Source organism: Gekko japonicus, unplaced genomic scaffold, assembly GCF_001447785.1.
Source record: "Gekko japonicus isolate JY-2015 unplaced genomic scaffold, Gekko_japonicus_V1.1 scaffold381, whole genome shotgun sequence".
Lineage (NCBI taxonomy): Eukaryota > Metazoa > Chordata > Lepidosauria > Squamata > Gekkonidae > Gekko > Gekko japonicus.
The window spans coordinates 323676-344557 of NW_015172016.1; the positions used below are offsets into that span (position 1 = coordinate 323676).

Sequence of the window (20882 nt, forward strand, 5' to 3'; positions counted from 1 at the left end):
TAACATATTCTTTGAATAGATGCATTTGGTTTTTGATTGAATTCATTTTACATACTCAAGCTTTGGCTAAACCTCCATGAAAGACTCTCCTGTGGTCTCATTACTCCTCAAGTTGGATCTTTAAGGGGGAAGGTAACTAGGTAATACAAGACTCACAACAGAACAGTGAGAGTTGGAAACATTGTTGATATAATTCCAGAGAAACTCCAGTCTAGCGGAGTTAACATCAAAGAAAAGCAGAAATGACAGACAAGACTTGAATTTGATCCATCAATAAGATTTCAGATCTAGGCTATAATGTACTGTGATCAAATGGATCTCAGGAGGAGATGGCGCTAAATAAATCATGCAGATACAATTTTGGCCCTAGATCTTGCAAGCACTTATGCATATATCTCTAGTGTTTTTTGAATAAAAGGTGGGCACAGAATTACTCAAAAGTGGCACATGTGCACAAAAGTACTTGCAGAGTTCAAATACTAGAGCATTAAATTCTCATCTTAGAAAAAAAAAAAGATGGAAACAAACTGAACTTTCAGCAGCAATCGATGGAACAGACTCTGCAAGGCAGACAAAAATTGCAGTCTCCAGAGCTATAAACATGAATGAGTTGTTAACAGTCTTGATCTATATAATGTTTATTTTTCCCCCTGGGGAAATAAAAGACATTCCCTCCCCCGTCACAGTGTACATGATTTAAATTTTGCCTGTCTATACTTTGGGGAGAGTGCTTGTGCACATCTGGTGTTCCTATAGCTTTGCTGGCCTGAGCTATAGAAATCATAAAGCACATCCACTCACTAATATGTACACAGAATAATTAAAGGAGACAGATGTAGTTCTCTTGGGTGTTATGATCTGGTGCCAGTTTATTCCTCACTGAGAAACAGCTTTTCAGGTCCGTGGGAGGGGTTCTGTCACTTTGCCGCTGCTCCTGCCGCCGCCGCCACAGCCGCCGCCACCTGGGGGTTCCTGAAAAAGCAAAGGAAGCATCTTGCTAGTCCGGTTAGGGAAGGAAATGAGATGTGTTCTTCCTGAAAATTAAGGTCATTTTCACATGGTAGGTGAGGGGTGGAGTTATACTCATCATTCCCAAACGAGACATAACTGCTAGCATACCATGAGAATTTAAGAAATTAGAAACTCCTAATATACAGTATGGGAGCTGTGGTGGCTCAAGTGGTTAAGACGCTGAACTGCAGGCTGGAAGGTCGGTAGTTCAGCAGTTTGAGACCTGAGTGCCGCATGATGGAGTGAGCTCCTGTCTCTGGTTCCAGTTCCTGCCAACCTAGCAGTTCGAAAGCAAGAAATTGCAAGTAGATAAATAGGTACTGCTTCGGTGGGAAGGTAACAGCGTTCCGTGCACCTTGGCGTTTAGTCACGCTGGCCACATGACCATGGAAATGTCTTCAGACAGCGCTGGCTCTTCGGCTTGGAAACGGAGATGAGCACCGCAACCCTAGAGTCGGATTCGACTGGCTTTTGAGCAAGGGAAACCTTTACCTTTACCTAATATACAGCATCCACATGCTGCAATTCTGCAGGATCAGCTCTGGCCATGTCTCCTTCTGCTTAGCATCTGTAGGGAATGAAGAATTCTGTCATATATCTGGATCAGGTGGTGTTATTGGATGATTCAACCACTCCTGATGTAGAGATGCAGCAGAGTGATCTGCCCTTAGGCAGATGTCTCTCATGAGTTTTCACTAGTCACTGCTGTATGCTTGCCATCTTCCCATCAGGAATCATGCTCAGAGCGGTGACTCGTGAGTGGTGGGATCCTTTAGGAGAGAGTCTCAGCTCTTGTTCTTGCATACTCTAAAAGTAAATCCTTTAGAATGTATGAGTGAAGAATTGCCACTGATTTGAGTTCATAAACTAGCATGTTTGACTTTACCAAAATATGGGAAGCACAACATTATGTTTTTTCAGCTTTGGGAAATCATTAAAATGTCCTGCTGCATACCATTTAAGTACAGTGAGCCATAAATCTACTTGTAATCTAAATATTGAATGACTGGAATGGCACACCATGTGGGTTTTAAAATTCTACAATTTCTTAGAGCCTGGAACACCCTGTCTCCCCCAGTTGCAGACTTTTAACATTAATACTAATTTAATTGCATCTGTATAGCTCTTTTTGAATGCTGAAAGTGTTCCATGTGCTTAACCTCTGTAATCCTTTTAACAACCCTGTAGACCAAGTTGGTATTAATTATTCCCATATGAGAGAATGGAGAGGGGATGTCAGTCTAAGACATAACTGCTTAACTAAGAATCCCAAGTAAGTTTCAGAGATGGGCTTGAGATCTGAATGGTCAGCTTCTCATTTCACACATTCAGACCCTGTATTACATCATTCTTTTTTTTTACTTTGTTATACCCCTAGCTCCTAGAAATAATCTATGGCCCCTGTCACACGGGCAGGAAACTGCAGAGGAGAAGTGTGGCTGTTTGCCCCGGGGCAAACTAACATGCAGTAAAGCGATCAGACCTACTGTGGAGGTTCTGTGGAGGTACTGTGGAGCTTCCGTGGGTAGGGAGAGGTGCCGATCACAACACACGCCTGCGCGCAATGAAGAAGTGCATGGCGCGGCGAACTGGTTTTCTTTTTTTGTGTACACTACGAATGTGCATGCTCCGTTGGGTGCGTGTGCGCATCCACGGAGACTTGGGGGAAAAAAAACCCTTTTCCACAAGGGGACATGGGCGGGCGCCGGATGCCACCGGAAACGCGATCAGACGCCCGCCCTTGCCCCGCAGTTTCTGGAAACTAGTACCTCCAAGGTACTAGTTTTTTGCTGCGCTTTTTCGGCAGGAAGCCTCAGTTGTGCCATGGAAGCACTACGCTTCCCAGATGTGCTGGTGAGATCGCGACCGGAAACTCCGCTTGTCTTCCATATCTCTTGCGTGGCTAATGTTGCTTGTGACCGCAGCCAATGATAGGTTTTCCAGTGAGGCCAATGGAGAATGCTTATGAAGCCAGGCCACACAGAATGGGTCTGATAGGCAGTTTACGGCATGACACTATGCAGAATTGCTCCACTGAAATCAGTAGGCTTAACCTGGAATAACTCTACATAGCAGCATACTGTTAGCTGGCAACACTGGTTGTTTTCATTTTAAAAGAGATGTGTGGGTATGGGAGTTGTGAGTTCATCAAAATAGACAAAATAAGCTTCATCTCCATTCTGGTACTACAATTCTCTGTCCATAGAAATATGTATACGTTTACTAGGATAATAACTAGAATCTACTATTATGGACTACAATGAAGGTACAGTGATCTTAGAATATAGGGAACTAGTGGAAATTTTCCTGATGGAAGTGAAAATAATTATTGTTCAACACAGGAAATGGTCCAATGCATGTTTACTCAGAAGTAAAACCTCTTGTATTCAATGAGACTAGCTCCCCAAGTACCATAGTTATGCAAAAGACTGTAGTCTAAGTAATACTTGGAACATAGTGATAATGAAGAAACCACACCGTTTGTGTCCAAAGCTATGAGCTGGAGGCCCCTGACACAGCAACTTTGCTTAAGCTAAGCCAGGCTGGTTCTGGTCAGTGTTCGGATATCATCTGGAGTTTCATGATGGAAGACAGGCGATAAACAAAAAAAGCCCATTATGCATGGACATCTTACTGCAGATTTTCAGAGCAGTAAGCCTTTAATCTTGTCTTTGGATTCTTTGCCTGCCTTACGCACCATTCTTTTTCCTCTGGTGTATTTATTCTGCAGCTACAATTTTTTAAAAATGCACTTTTCTAAATCGGGGTAGAATGTCACTTGTGACATGTGGGGGGTGGCATCCAAATATTTTTTTAAAAAATTAAATTCACGCAATTGCCCTATCACAGTAGCGTCCAGCAAGCATCTTCCATTTAAATCCTCATGGTTCAGGTTTTTGCATGCATTTTAGCATTAGTTAATTGAATGAAAGGGAACAGAAAGGAATGCGCTGACAAGCAACTGCAAAGCCCCATTTTCCATATTGCTTAGCACTAGGGAATTCTCTGCTGTGTTATCAGCCGCCGTGTTATTGGCTACTGTCAAAAATGGGAACGAGTCATGTGATCTCATAATATGGGGGGAAATGCAGAGTGTACAGAATGCACAGTAGAACCCACTGACACTAGCATTGCAAGCTGTGATAGTTGGCAATATGTTTGTGCATGCATGTGCACACCTGTGCAAAGTCAGCGGAACCTCCACCATGCTTTGCACAGGGCTGCCCTTTGTATGGGGGAGGAGTACTCTGGCAGAAGTTCTGGAGAGCTTTTGCAAATTTGTGTGGTTTTCTGTGTATGATTCTCTAATTTGATTCTGCACACTTGGCAGTTTTTTAAAGCCTGTCCTATGTGGATTGCATTCTGTCCTCCAAATGGATCGATCCCAAGCGATTCTTAAGTTTGATAGTTTGCAGAAGGTCCATGTGCCTTAGCCCCCATTTTAATGTTAGACTTCTGGAACCTGCCAAAATGCCCCCCCCCCAAACTTTGTTCACTAAAGCATGAAAGGGAAAATGTTTCCAAAGCTTTAGATTTCCCATCCCAGTGTCCATCTCTCTTTACATCTCATTTCTTCCCTCCTCCTTTATTTTGTTTGCATGCAGCACTGATTTTTTTTATTATTTATTTTTTTTGCACTGGGGATGCTGCTGTTTGCTTCCTCTATAATCCCCCTTTCAAGTCAATACCAGCAGGGAACTAAACCTCATACAGCTCCTTTTAAACCCCCCCCCCCAGCATTTTAATTTATTTTAATCCAGCGATCTGAGAGTAACGATAGTCTTGTATCGCTAGACTCATGCTGCTTGTGAAAAAAAAATAAAAAATTAAAAACAAGGGGGAAATGGAGTTTGTATACTGGTGAAGGTGGGAGGATGATGGAAGGTGCAGACTGGGCAGAACGACCTCATTGTGGGCAGAGGAGTGGGGGGGGATCCAAGGGAATCTGTACACTTTTGAATTACCTTAGGTTTGGAAGCAAAACGAGGGGGAAATTGGCACAAAAGCACTCTCAGAAAACTCGGGAAAACAGCGACCACAAAGTGAACTGAGTGCTGAAGGGAGGAAGAACAATGCAGAGAGACAAAGAAACCCCGACAGACACGCACAGACATTTGTTCCTTTTTTGTTGCTGAATTGCAAATGTACTTGCAAAATTTAACAGTGACAATAATAACTACCATGTCTTCACTGGCCTTCACAAGTGCTGTCTAATCCCACAATTCAGTCAGATTAAATTAGCAGGATTAGTACCCTGTCTATCCAACGCTATTATTGCACTGAATGGACAGGCTAATAATGAATATGTTATATATTTGCAAATCAGGAGGGGGGGATTTTAACAGTACAAGCAAGAATACTTCTTTTTGGAAGAGGAAGAAGGGGGGATTCAAGAACCCACTGAGTCAATCAAGACTACAGGTTTATAGTTTTATTATATTTAGACTCTGCAGCCCCCCTGGGGGCTGCTGGCAAGAGTTTTGCCTTAGGGGGAGAAATAGAATTTTCCATGCTCCATCTGTTTGTGAAATGAGAAGATTGATGGTATGTAGTTTCTGGTCATTAACCAGCTTTCCTCCTGCAGGAGGACACAACAGGAAATGAACTTCTCTCCCCCACCACACCCCCCTCATCCCCTTTCTACAGGACTTCCTCTTTGTCTATAACAAGAGATGAGGCAGAAAACTGCTCCTGCATTTCAATGACAGACATGTGTGTGCTGCCTGCATCCACAGTTCCCTTCCCAGTTCTCTCCACTGCCTATGGTGTAATTTGTTTGCCAGCAAATTTAGTCAAATTAATCTTGGTCCAGGCTGACATCGTTTATATTAAGTTTTTCTCAGTGAAAGCATATCTCTGTGAGCAGATGAAGAAGAGACAGAAAAGGCCTGCTCACATTCCTACTCTCCTATCGTGGCATGAAATCCATCTTTGTGCTCTTGTTTATACCCTTTCCTCTGAGGGGAAATCTATAAAAGAAAATCCAGGCAACATCTTCCTCTGGTGTAAACTATTAGAGCTCCCATTGGACTGATGAAGTGAAGCCTTTTTATACCAGCTGTGGATCTGGTCCAAAAATTGTAGCTTATCAGGCCTTGATCAAGGGATGGAGACATATAAAGGAGGGCTGTGTATAATCTCTGGAACACAACTCATGCCATTCATAGCTGTATTCAGAAGCAGGCAGTCATTCACACTTAAAGCTCCATCTATAAATTAAAGGTCCTTGTGTTTACTGGGGAACAACAGGGTGACTTTGTATTACATGTGCAATGGGAATTTTGTGCCTCCCAAATGCACACTGGCTCTTTTCTGTTTGTGACTACAACATGCAGGTAGAAGCATCTGTACGCCCCACCCCAATTTTTATGTTCTCAGATTGCATCATGGAGCCAATATTGGCTCTGTTGTAAAAATCACATTACAACAGAGCCAACAGTGGGATATAGGCTTTTGAGAGTCAAAGCTGTCTTTGTCCAATTCTAAGGGAGCTTTGACTCTTATTAAAGCTTATTCTCTGAATCTTGTTAGTCTCTAAGTTGCTACTGGACTCGGATCTAGGTCTTTTAATGCAGACCAACACAGCTACCCTCTGAAACCAAAACTCATCTTGGGCTGCAGTCAGACGTGCAGGGTTTTTTTGTAACAGATAATTGTGCACTCTTCAAAATGCTTTCACCCCATCCTTGAGCAGGGAGTGGGGCTGTGAGCCAATTTTTAAAAAGTTTGTCCTTTGAGCACGTGCCCAAGCGCTGATGAGCCTACTGGGACATATAGTTCACTGCCATCCTCCCTCTCTATTTTTTTCAATTAACCCCTTCCCCAAAGCACAGAAAAAAGCTGAAGTACAGAGGTGTCTTTCTTTGAAAGTTTTTATAGAGAAAGCACAGTTTTGAGAAGCCCCTGTGGGAGAGGGAGAGAGAGGTGTGAATATGCAGTTATGCATACATTGCTAACCAGTAAAAAAAAGGCAGCTGGAAAACAAGACTAGTCAGACCTGCCTGACAGCTTTGGTGCACAACAGAGCGATCAGACAACAGGAAATCCGGTTTGAAACCAGCTCAGCCAAAAAGGACCAGACTTTCACAGGTATCAAAGAAACATGCAGTAAGGGGGGGGGGGGGGTCAGATGACTGGGGCACAACAGACAGATGTTGCTGTCTGATCATGCATTTTAAATCTGGAAACGAACAGCAATGGATCAAACTGCACATCTGATCACAGCCTTGGGTGCCTTTTTCTGCTGTCCACACTGGCTGTGTGTAATCTTTGGAACACATTTTACCCATGAAAAGAACATGGTACTTTTCACACTGTCAGAAACCTATTCAATGAGGGTTAAGTGGGAGCTTTTAAAATGGCTGTTTCTGTTGTTGGTGTCTTAAGACTATACTCATGAAGCTCCCATGGGGCTGAGGAAATAATTAGTTGCAGGATGCTTATACTCACTCAATATGTGCTCTTCATCAACTAGTGACTCTAATGGCTAAAACAAATACTACAGTGCAGCTATGTGTAATGTTAGACAGCTGCTTCTCCCCTCTTGAAAAGCATCCTTATGAGGGGTGGATTGAGGAGGAGGAGGAGATTGGATTTATACCCCGCCCTTCACTCCCTGAAAGAGTCTCAGAGTGGCTTACAATCCCTTTCCCTCCCCCTCCCCACAACAGACACCCTGTGAGGTAGGTGGAGCTGAGAGAGCTCTTTCGTGAACTGCTCCTGAGAGAACAGCTCTGAAAGAACCTATGACTGACCTAGGTCACACCAGCAGCTGCATGTAAAGGGAGTCAAATCCGGTTCTCCCAGATTAGAGTCCACACTCCTAACCACTACACCAAACTGGCTCTCCAGGAGAGGGGGAGAGAGAGATGAACCATTTCCTGCCATCCCATTTCCCACTGAAACTCCCAAATTCCTCCCTCACCCATCGTGTTCCAGACCAAAGTTTGCAAGATAAGCGTGGCTCTAGAAATCAAGTGTGTGTGGGGTCAGCAGAAAATAAACAGGCAGTGAAAATGGGCAGTCACTCTTCCCCACTCCCAATTTTTTCCACCCCCAGGGTCCTCTATAAGTAGGGTTGCCAACTCTGGATTGGGAAATTCCCAGAGATTTTGTGATGGTGCTTGGGGAGGGTGGAATTTGGGGAGCTGAAGGACACCAGCAGGGTATAATGCTGCCCAGTCCACCCTCCAAAACTGCTATTTTCTCCAAGGGAACTGATGCCTGTAGTCTGGAGATCAGTTGTAATTCCCAGCCCCATGTAAAGATCGGTAACTCTATACTGTGAGTGAGAAGCACCATCAGAATATCATTACACAGAGTTGCATTGCAATATTTGGTTTAGCCCTGAGTGCTGGATATCTTCAGATCCATATGAATGGTATTGTGTTATGTTTGCTTGATAATACATAACCTGATAGCTTCATCACAATGATAAAAATATCTGTTTCCTTTTCCGTAATGAATTTAAGAGAAAAAGGAACCCTGTTCCTGGTTTATTCTGAGCTTTATTTCCCTACTACACAAGCAGCCAGCACAGCCTCCACCTCTGAACTTTTAGAAACAAAAACAAGACTAAAAATGAGGGAAGGGGAAATAGGAATGAAGCAAGAAAGTGACTGACATGCAGGGAGGGAAAATGAAAGAAAAAGACAGGATAGCTAGGAAAATGAAAAGGAAACAAGACAGGGGGAACAAGAAAAACTGAGGTACTTGAAAAGAAGGCACCCCCCCCCTTATCTCCCCTCTCTAATCTATATTTGAAAACTCAGACTCCCCTTCCCCACCAAAAAAAAGGAAGGTGACCCACATTATAGTTCTGGTGACTAGGCTTTGCCTTCTATGACAAAATCTACAATGAACAGGACTGGACCTTCCAGGAGTCTATTTGTGAATTATTATTATTGTTGTTGTTATTGTTATTATTATTATTAATAATAAGATTTCTACCCCACCCTCCCCGCTGAGGCGGGCTCAGGGCAGCTTACAACATTCATAAAAACAGATATAGTTAAAACATCAGCAAACATATAAATAACTTAAAATTAACAATCATTCAAAACATATAAAACGCTGGAACATGTAAAGTAAAGAGCAACAATTCTTTATAATGTAACTTGGGTGATTGTTGAAGGGCTATTCTTTCACACCAGTATGGCTGAGGACAAGACAGTAAGACCCAGGAGACAGGGACACTCCTCGGTGTATGGTGCGGCTCCTAGTTGAACACCTGGTGGATGAGCTTCGTTTTACATGCCCTGTGGAACTGTAAAAGGTCCTGCAGGGCTCTGATCTCTTCCAGGAGCTCATTCCACCAGAGTGGAGCCACCACCAAGAAGGTCCTGGCTCTGGTTGCAGCCAGTCTGATGTCCCTGGGGCCTGGAAGGGCCAACCAGTTTTGCACCCTTGAACGCAGTGCTCTCCGGGGAACATGTAGTGAATGAAGGTGGTCCCTCATGTATGCAAGACCCTGACCATATAGGGCTTTAAAGGTTAAAACCAGCACCTTGAAACAAATCTGGTATGCTATTGGAAGCCAGTGCAGTACTTTCATTACTGGCTAGACTGTGCTCCCACATGGGGATACCCATCAGCAGCCTGGCTGCTGCATTCTGGCACTAGCTGCAGAATCTTTTTCAAGTACTGGTTCTCCAGGATAGGAGACAGACAAAACTCATACTGGCAGGAATAAAGTCTTAAGAATTCTGGGAATTGTAGTATAACTCAACAGACGCCTAGCCTGGCCTGCAGCTGTTGTTATAATTGATAGCAAAGTAGGCTTGAGAACTCCAGCTTGGGAAATTCCTGGAGATTTTTGGATGGTGTCTGGCAAGGGTGAAATTTGAGGAGTGGAGGGAGCTCAGAAGAGCTGCCATTTCCTCCAAGGGAACTGGACTCTGTAGTTTGTAGAGTTGCCAAGCCATTGCAAATGCTGTGGCCAGAGCAAAGCAATGCTATCACTGATGCTCTGATGTCATTTCCAGGTGAAACACAGAAGTGATGTCACAACTACTCCTCAGTGCTTTAGGAAATCCATAAATTTCTGCTCTAGCTTTCACCTCGAAATGACATTAGAAATGACATATTTTGCTTCCACCACTGGTGACAGGCAACTGGGTGCAGTGGTAGGGGATGGCCCATCATAGCCTGGAAACTGGCAACCCTAGTTGTAATTCTGGGAGAAACCTGAGGTTGGTTACTCTAGTTTGGTGTAGTGGTTAAGTGTGCGGACTCTAATCTGGGAGAACCGGGTTTGATTCCCCACTCCTCCACTTGCACCTGCTGATGTGACCTTGGGTCAGTCACAAGCTCTGGCACAGCTGTCCTTGAAAAAGAGCAGTTTGTGTCAGAGTTCTCTCAGCCCCACCCACCTCACAGGGTGTCTGTTGTGGGGAGGGGAAGGGAAAGGAGTTTGTAAGCCGCTCTGAGACTCCAAGTGAAGGGTGGGGTATAAATCCAATCTCCTCCTCCTCCTCCTACAGAGAAGGGTTGGAGAAGTAAGACCAATGAGCATGCAAAAAGAACTGTAAGGAGAGTTAAGACCTATCCTGTGATTTGCCAAGCTGCCTGTTGGGAGAGAACTAAGTGTGCTACTAGAACTAAATTCCAGAAAAAGTTACTTCAAGGGCTTAGGAGAACATTATCTGCTGGGGGGGGGGCACCAAGGCACAATTAGGGATGGGCACAAACTGGGAAAATGCAGTTCAGTTCATGGTTTGTGGCATGCCCAGTTCTTGAACCACAAACCATCACAAACTTTTAGCTGCCAAATGAACTGGTTTGGTTCATTAGGTTCATGATGCGGTAGAATGCCCCCTGTGTGCTACACACACCAAACTTGTAGGGGATCTCTATCTGACTCTCCCCTACTTGCCCTCCAAGTCTGGTGAGGATTGGATTTACAGGGTCCCAGTTATGCACCCCCCCAAAGTTTCCCCCAGTAAAGTGCTTTCTATAGAAATGACAGGTGGTCATTTTGACAGGCACAGGTTCAGGAGTGTATAGAATGGTCCCTGTGCAAGCTAGAGGCATCAGACTTGCAGTGGACCTCCCTCTGATGCTCCTCTACATGCCCTCCAAGTTATGCGTACTTTGGACTTTGGGGGGGGTCTGAGTTATGTCCCCCCAGAAGATGTCCCCAGGAAACTGCTTTTGGGGAAAATGTTAGGCTCAGGCTCAGAGTTGCAAGCTACACACACCAAAAGCACAGGGAACCTATTGGTGTTCACAAGCTTGGAGAATTCTGCCCCCCCCTTGCTTTGAAGGTGCTTTGTTGTTTTGAAGTTTGGTAAACATTTGTTTGAGCAGAGACAGTCTATCTGGAAATGTATCCATTTATGAACAAGCATGAACTGCTTGAAAGTTCATGGAAAGTTCGTGCTGGTTGATCTGCCATGAATTTCAGTACGTGAACTTATTTGTGCCCATCCCTAGGCACAATCATGTATTTTAAAATTTATTTTACAACATTTATACTGCTCCTTTCTGCCTGTGTCAGGACCACACAGGCAACTAACAAATTAAAAACAAAACATAATGAAAGCGCATCTTAAAAACCAGTAAAACCAAACAAAAACACACCAGTAAAAGAATTAAAACCAAAGTTAAAATACACATACAAACACACACAGAAAAATAAAAACAATTAAAACATAGGGCAGGACAGGCGGCTTCCGGTCTGGCTAAGATGGAGGACTGAAGCGTTTCGCGATCGTGCGAAGCGAGCGACGGCCACTTTTGACAGTTTGGGCAATACACAGCCCAACGCATCACTCCCCAGCGAGGGGGGGGGACAAGCAGGCAGCAGCGCCCTAGAGGGAGTGTGAGGTTGGCGTAATCCAGCTTCGGAAGAAGCTGAATTGGGCTTTGACCTCCTCCCACGAAGAAGGCAAGTGCCAAGCAACTCTATAGTGGCCGATCGAGCCGGATTACCGGCATAAATTCTTCGTCAGCCGACCTCTTTGAAGAAGGACAACAACTGTGAGTTAAAAGAAACAATGCGAAACCCGTTTTGAACGTGCTAGATAACAAAAACGTGCCGCTTACCTGAACTGAGTTTGGAGTCAATTTGAATTAAGCGGTTGAGCGGAAAATGAATAGTAAATCCCAGAAATCCGATTCCGGAGAGAAAAAAGTTGATTGAAGCCTTTAAAAACTGTAAAAACGCTTATTGTTTAACATTCCTGTGGTGAAGATGGAGCCGTGTGCGCAACTGTAAAATCGAAACTCACGAACAATAGCGTGGGAAGAGCAGGCTGGTGTCACAAAGAAAGAGGTCCGTGTGAAACATCCAGGAAGTTGAATTCCTAGACGGGCATTAGCGAAAGGAAGACAGTGGAACTTTTAAAGGTGCCGGACCGGAAGTGAGTTTTATGCGGAAGGAAGGGCCTGCAAAATACCAATCTGACCTACTCTACATGAAATTACCATAGAGAAGTTGCGCCCGACATTTTGAGGAGGACTTCAACTAAATTTGCTTTTTTAATATATTTCTAAGGGTCTTTGGAAAGCGTAAACAGAGAGGCATGGAGGACTAAATCTTATCATCTAGAAGAGTGCTTTATTTTGCGAATCTGTGAATTGGAAAGAAATCGCCAAGACGGAGACCAGGAGAGGCAAGAAAAGAGCCGACTCAGACCCAGAACTTAAACCGGTTGTGAGACCTAGGATTGGATCTACTTCAACCCCCAAAATGACAAGGTAAAGCGAGAAAAAAGAGATGCAGGCCTCCATGGAAGCAATGGAGAAGAGAATGACAGAGGCAATACAAGCCATGGGGGAGCAGATAGAAAAAACATTGGGGGACCAACTGGAGAAGCAAACTCAGATTCATCTGAAACATCTAGAAGAAGTCCAAGAGAAGAACATAACAGCATTGAAGGAACTGGTTACTACAGAAATAACTTCAATCAAGCAAGAAATGGAAGGAGTTAAGAAGGATGTTCAAGCAAATGCAACCAAGACTACAGAGACAGAGGAGAAGATACAAAAAATAGAAGAGAAACAAGATTCTTTGACTCAACAAATTACAAGATCAGAGACAATGATGGAGTTCAGAAGGATGCAGACTCATCTGAGATTCAGAGGCATTAAGGAAACAGAGAATGAGAACTTAAAAGAAAAAATGATGGAAGTGATAACGGCTTTTCTGGGCGAGGAGGAAGGGTCAATGGACTCAGACTTTGATTTGATTTATAGAGTGAACTCCAGAATTGCAGAAAAGAAGAATTTACCAAGGGATGTAATTGTACAATTTGTAACAAGATCAACAACAGAGGAGATATTCAAGAAGCAATTCACCGTCCCTTTTGAAATAGAGGGAAACAAAATTATGGTGATGAGAGAACTCCCAAGAACAATACTGCAAGACAGGAAAAGGTATAAATCCTTGGCGGACAAACTCAGAGCTTTGAGCATCAGATATAGATGGGAGATTCCACAAGGTTTATCCTTTACGTATCAAGGTGGGAGGATTCAGATCAGATCGATGATGGACTTTTATAAATTTAAGGCGGACAATGCGGACGTCTTTGGAGAACTTTAAAATAAAACGCATAATGGAGTACAAATTGTTGTCATGGAATGTTAATGGATTAAATTCACCAAACAAGAGGAAAAGAATCAATCATTGGATACAGAAACAGAAATGCAACGTGATATGCTTGCAAGAAACACATATTAGAAAACAGGATATAAAATATTTAAAGAATGCTTTATTTGGAATTGAATTTTGTTCTGCGGCCTCAAACAAGAAAAAAGGAGTTGTGACATATGTGAAGAAGGAGTTACAACCTACAGAAATTTTTAAGGACATAGATGGCAGATACGTGGGTGTGGAATTAATGATTCAGCAGAAAAAAACATTGTTGATCAACGTGTACGCACCCAATGGAGCAAAGGAAAAATTTTTTAAGGATATAACTGACCAATTACAACAATTGACTTATGAGCAAGTTATTATGGCCGGAGACTTTAATGGGACAATAGATCGTGTAGACAGAAAACCACAAAAGGACAACGAATTCAGCGGAAAACTGCCAAAGAATTTTTTTGAATTAGTTAAGCAAGAAAAATTAGAAGATGTTTGGAGGAAATGGAACCCGATGCAGAAAGACTTTACTTTTTATTCCAATAGACATTGCTCTTTTTCCAGAATTGATATGATTTGGATGTCTGAAGAATTATCAATGAAAACACATAAGACTGAAATTTTGCCAAGATGTAATTCAGATCACAATCCGGTGGTATGGAGTTCCACAGAAAGGAAAAAACCCTTTCTGTGGAGGATTAATGAAGACTTGTTGGATAAGAAAACAGTAATTGAGATGTTAAAGGAAGAAACGAAACAATTCTTTCAACAAAATTTAAATAAAGAAACACCGATACAGATTGTATGGGATGCTTATAAAGCGGTGATGAGAGGAATTCTCATCTCGCAAAACGTGAAGCAAAAAAAGGAAAAACTTCAAAAACAAACAGAAGTGTTAGAAAAAATTGCTCAGAAAGAAAAGGAATTAAAAAAGAAGCCTGGAAAAAAGCAAATTATTAAAGAATTAAAGTTGCTGAAGGAACAACTGAATGAGACTTGGAATCAGGAAATGTATTGGAATTTAAAGAAGTTACAACAGAAATCTTTTGAAGGGGCGAACAAACCGGGAAAATACTTAGCTTGGCAACTTAAGGCTAGAAGAGAGAGAAGAATGATAACCAAAATAATAGAAGATGGAAAAGAGTTCGTTGATCCTAATGGAATAAAGAGATGTTTCTTCAAGTATTATGCTAAACTATTCCAAACAACTAGAGTTGATCTTGAGAAGATTAAAACATATTTAAAGGAGATTCCACTACCAAAAATAAGTAAGGAATACAAAGATTTATTAAATGGTCCAATTCAAAAAGAAGAAGTGATGAAGGCAATAGAAGAGACAAAGTTGGGGAAGGCGCCTGGGCCGGACGGATTTACAGCGAAATTCTACAAAAAGATGAAAGAAGAAATTTCCCCGGTCCTGGAAGCTTTAACCAACGAAATAAGAGAAAACAAAAAGGTGCCGGACTCATGGAAAGAAGCAATTATTTCTTTGATTCCAAAGGAAGGACAAGATTCAACAAATGTAAAGAACTACAGGCCAATATCTCTTTTGAACAACGATTATAAAATCTTTGCAAAAATTATTGCAGAAAGGGTGAAAAACTATTTACAAACGGTAATTTCTGAAGATCAAGCGGGCTTTTTACCCAAAAGGCAGATTAGAGACAATGTAAGAATAGTAATGGACGCAATTGAATATTATGAAAAGCACCCAGAAAAAGAAGTAGCTTTTCTGTTTGTTGATGCAGAAAAAGCTTTTGACAATCTTAATTGGAATTTTATGCACCAGATGATGGAAAAGATTGAAGCGGGACAACATTTTAGAAATTGTATTGAAGCTATCTATTCTGAACAAAGAGCTAAAATAAATGTGAATAAAGAACTGACAGATAACTTCAAAGTACAGAAAGGAACAAGGCAAGGTTGTCCGTTATCACCGTTATTATTTATCTGGGTATTGGAAATACTTTTACAAAAAATACAGTACGATCAAGAAATAAAGGGCTTGACACATAAAGGACACCAATACAAATATCGAGCATTTGCAGACGATGTAATGTTTATGGTGGAAAACCCAACAGAAAAATTGACATTGCTTTTTCAAAAAATAAAGGAGTTTGGAGAATTGGCCGGCTTTTACGTAAATAAGAATAAAACAAAACTTATATGTAAAAACATGATCAAACAAAAACAAGTGGAACTACAAGAACTGGTACAATGTGAAGTAGTTAAAAAAACAAAATACCTTGGAATTGAATTAACGGCAAAAAATATAGACCTATATAAGAATAATTATGAGAAATTATGGACTAAGCTGACTCAAGATTTTAAGAAATGGGATAAAATGAACTTATCACTGATGGGAAGAATATCAGTTATAAAAATGAATGTCCTACCACGTTTGATGTTCCTGTTCCAAACAATACCAATTCTGCATAAAACGGATTTGTTGGCCAAGTGGCAACAAGAGTTGTCAAAATTTGTTTGGGCAGGCAAGAAACCAAGGATCAAAATGAAAATACTTTGTGATGCCAAAGAAAGAGGAGGTCTACAAATGCCAAATCTTAGACTATATTATGAAGCGGTTTGTCTAACATGGATGGATCAATGGGTGAAGCTTGAAAATGACAGATTGTTGGGGTTGGAAGGGCATGATTGTAGATTTGGCTGGCATGCATATTTATGGTATGACAAGATAAAAATGGACAGTTTTTTTAAACTTCACTTGGTGAGAAAAGCTTTGTATATGGTATGGACAAGATATAAGAAGTACCAGAGTGACTTAAGACCATTGTGGATTGTACCAGTAGAAGTGTTGATATCTTACTCAAGACAGCGAGGTAGAGACTGGTTGCCATATAGAGATTTAATTAAAAAAGAGGGAACAGAGTGGGTAATGAAAAAGCAGAATGAAATTGAATATGAATATGAGTGGTTGAAATATATGCAGATTTATGATCTTTTTAGATCTGACAAAAAAAACTATGGTTTTAGAGAGGAAAAAAATGAAATTGAAAAGGTATGGGAGAGTGGAGGAGGAAAAAATATTTCTAAAATGTATAAGGTGTTGTTAAAATGGTATACTGAAGATGAAACTGTTAAAGAACAAATGTTAAAATGGGCTATTAATATGAATAAGGAAGTAGATATGGAAACTTGGGAATATTTGTGGAAAAACTCTATTAAGATCTCGACATGTACTAATGTTAAAGAAAATTGTTATAAGATGATGTATAGGTGGTACATGACACCTAAGAAGATTGCAAATATGAATCAAAATAGGTCAAACAAATGCTGGAAATGTAAGAGGCATGAGGGCTCATTTTATCATATGTGGTGGACTTGTGAGAAAGCTGTAGACTTTTGGACAAAAGTCCACAATGAAATGCAAAAAATACTGAAATGTTCTTTTAAAAAAGCACCGGAAATTCTGCTTTTGGGACTCAAAATGGAAGAAGTCAATACGACTAAAAAAACTTTACTCTGGTACCTGATAGTGACAGCGAGAATGATTTATGCTCAGTTTTGGAAGACAGAAAAGGTACCAGAGGTTGAAGAATGGATACAAAAAGTTCTGTTCATGGCACAAATGGATAAGATTACAAAAAAACTGAATAACAAAGAAGACGATGAGTTTTTTGGAGAATGGAATGATTTTAAAATTTATCTGGAAAAGAACTGGGATGTGAAACAAAACTTAATATGTTTAGATCAATATTAAGTCAAACGATGTTATCTTTAGATTGTAATGATGAAAAACTGATATTGTTGATGATATGAAGTAATTTGGAGCAGGGGTGGAAGCATTGTGGGAAGCCATTGGAGGGAGGGGAGGAACTGGGAATGGGGTAGACAATTGATAGAATGAAATGTTTTATATGTTGTATTCCTGAGAAAATAAAATTTGTTTACCAAAAAAAAAAAAAAAACATAGGGCAGGACAGAGGGATTACTGAGGGAATGCCAGACCAAATCTTCACCTGCTGGTGGAAGACAGCAACAGAAGGGGATATAGATCCAGAGGAGTTAGACATATTAGTCTGTTGCTGCAAAATAGTAAAAAGTCCAGTAGCACCTTTAAGACTAACAAACTTTATTGTAGCATAAGTGTTTAATACTGGGTTCAAGACGCATTGCAGTGAACAGCTCTACTTTATTGAGTGATTCAGCAGATACAAGACTGAAACCTCAGAACAACAGTCCTGTTTAAATGGCATGCAAAAACCACACCCAAACACACCCAATTCCCAACAATAGGCTATTTACATAACATTAATTTCTCATTGGACACCTTCAGGGTCCTGGTGGGCTATTGTTCTTGAGCTTCAAGCTCAGCCAGTCTCTGGTACCCAGTCCTGGAATATTCCAGTCTTAATACATAACACCTCTCCCCCCTAAGTTCCCAAACACCTTAACATACATAGTCCTCAAGGTACGCTGGCTTGTGCCTTTCCTGCCGAGAGCATCTTGGCTCAGACAGTGTTGGCGCTAGTTTGGCTACCTCCAGCAGGAGACGGCAGTGAAGCTGGTCGATGTGCCTGCACAGGATCTGTCCACTGTTGGTAGAGACCTTGTATGAGAGGGGGCTGGTGACTCTGATGACCTTGGCAGGAACCCAGGCAGGACCAGTGGAGAAGTTCCATGCATAGACAAGGTCACCTGGGAAAAATCCTCTGGGCGCTTCCTGTCTCTCCGGTGATGGGTGATGCTTTGGGGCTCGGTCCGGGTGCAGTCTGTCCAGTCGAGTAGTTAGGCATTTGCCCATGAGGAGCTCAGCGGGGCTGCAGCTGGTGGTTATACTCAGGGTCACCCGGTGGTCAAAAAGGAACCACTACCCAACTGCCCCACAGTAGGCACCCCTTGTGAGCCAAGAGCTTGTCCCAGGGGATGAGAAGGCTGCAAAGTCTGGGCCCACCTAGCTGGTGGGCCAGCCCCTCCCCACCCAGTGTAGAACATGGGAGAGGATCCGGTCCTTCGCAGTGTGGCAGGAAATGTCTGCAATGTGCAGAGGGTGGTCGGGAAGCTCCTCCACGAGCAAGACCTGGTGCACAGGAGCCAGGTCTGGATCAAGGGAGTGGAGCGGCGAGCGGCTGAGGGCGTCAACATGTCCCATCACCTTCCCAAGACGGTGGTGGAAGGAGTACTGATACTCTGCAAGGAAAATGGACCAACAAAGTACTCGAGGCAAGAGCATCTGGGTTTTTTGGCAATCTGTGGCAAGAAGTCCCAGCAGAGGCTTGTGGTCCATCATAATGGTGAATGGTCACCCATAGAGGTAGTTGTGGAATTTCTTGACCCCTGCAATGATGGCCAGCGCCTCCTTATCGATTTGTGCACAGTTGCACTCAGCCAAAGACAGGGTGCGGGAGTAATATGCCACGGGGACTTCCCTACTGTCCGGCAGCTGGTGGCCAAGGACGACACCAACCCCATACGGAGAAGCGTCGCAAGCACGACCAGTAGCTTTTCATTGAAATGGGCCAGGACTGTGTTGGAGGTGACCATTCATGGCCCTGAATGCAGTGGCTTGTTGTCGGCCCCAGACCCACGGGGCCTTCTTGTTGAGAAGGTGGTGCAGCGGCTCCACCAGCACAGCTTTATGGGGCAAGAAGGAATGGTAAAAGTTCAGGAGCCCCAAGAAAGCCTGTAGCTTCTGCTTGGAAGTGGGTGCAGGGGCATTGATGATGGCATGAACCTTGTCTGGGGCCGGATGGATGCCTTCAGCATCTACAGAGAGCCCCAGGAACTCGACCCAAAGAACACCCAGGAGGCACTTCTCCCGCTTCACCTTTAGGCCGGCTGACTGGAACCACTGCAGGATGGCACACAACAGGCTGATGAATTCCCCCTCTGTGGGGGCGGCAATTAGAACGTCATCAAAGGAAGGCTGGACCCCGGGGATTCCTTTAAGAAGAGAGTCCATGAGATTTTGGAAAATTCCCGGGGCCACACTAACACCAAACTGTAGCCACTGCACCTTGAACGCGCGCCTGTGCGTGATGATAGTCTGGGCCTCAGTTGTCACATCATCCACTGGGACCTGATGTTAGGCCTGGGCCAAGTCTAACTTTCTGAAAATCTTGGCGCCTGCCATGGAGGCCAGGACATGGCTGACTATCGGGACTGGGTAGGCGTAGTCCCGCAGTGCCTTATTAATGGTACATTTATAGACCGCGCAGATGCGGACGTCCCTATTGGGCTTAATGGGCGTGACAATCAGGGTTTCCCAAAGGGCACGTGAGACTGGTTCCAAAACCCCTTGGTCCACCAAATGATCCAGCTCCTCATCAGTTTTAGGCTTCAGTGCAAATGGGACGTGCCGGGCCTTCAGCCATATGGGCCACACCTCTGGGTTGAGCTGGAGGGAGATGGGGGGTGTCCTGTGTAGCAACTGAGCATCCCATCAAAGATGGCCAGGAACTCATCACACACCCGCTGAAAATCTTGGGCAATTTGGTGCACTCCCGTGACTTGGAACCCCAAGGGCGTGAACCATGCTAGTCCAAGTAAATTCATGTGACTCCCTCCCACTACCAGCAAGTCCAAGAGCCCTTCAAAATTCCGGTACTGCACCCAAAACTTCCCCATGCCTTTCATGGCCACTTCATTCTGTTGGAAGTTCCGTAGGGTGAAACCGGCCGGACTAAGGTGAGGGCCCCCATTCGGGCAGAGCTTATGGAGGGTGTCCTCCAAGATTATGGAAATGGAGGACCCTGTGTCTAGCTCCATCATGCAAGGGGCTCCCTCAATTAAAACAGTCACTTTAATTTTATCGGGGGTGTCCTGGGGCAAGTGAAGTACCTGGTGCAGCTGGATGGAGGTGGTGTGCAGTTCCATGGCATGCACAGACTTCAGATGGGTGCACTGTCACCTCAGGGTCCCCTTGGAACGGCAGGCATGGGCGATATGGCCAACCTTTCCACAGCTTCGACACATGGCGTCTCGGAAATGGCAGGATCTCCACTCGTGGGGCTCCCCGCAGCTGGCACAGGGTGTTGAGGTGGCAGGTTCACCGGCGCAAGCTGTTGCGGGTGTGTGAGTGCCGTGACAGGCTGGGCGATGCATGTGCAGGACTTCCTCACTTTTGGACATGTTGGAGGCTGAGGAAAAGGCGGCGTGGTGCACTGCAGTAGCATGGCGGTCAGTCTTCTGGTTGCCAGTCTCCCAGGACTTCTCGAATGCTGCGGCCTCTCGCATCACCTTTTTGAGGTTTGTGTCCTCTTGGCCAATGAGGTGGTGACCGAGCTTCTCATCCCGAAGCCTGAACATGAAATGGTCGAGG

General features: G+C 43.4%; 1 protein-coding gene across 2 annotated transcripts in view; it reads right to left on the minus strand.

Annotated features, from left to right (window-relative positions):
- Positions 1-678: 678 nt before the first annotated feature.
- The window catches only part of CYGB (cytoglobin), a 111887-nt gene continuing 91683 nt past the window's right edge, over positions 679-20882 (minus strand). For both annotated transcript variants that reach the window (XM_015420416.1, XM_015420415.1), the window contains exon 4: positions 679-972. In XM_015420416.1, coding sequence (XP_015275902.1) covers positions 895-972 — 78 coding nt within the window. In that variant the 3' untranslated portion in view covers positions 679-894. The remainder of the gene's footprint in view (positions 973-20882) is intronic.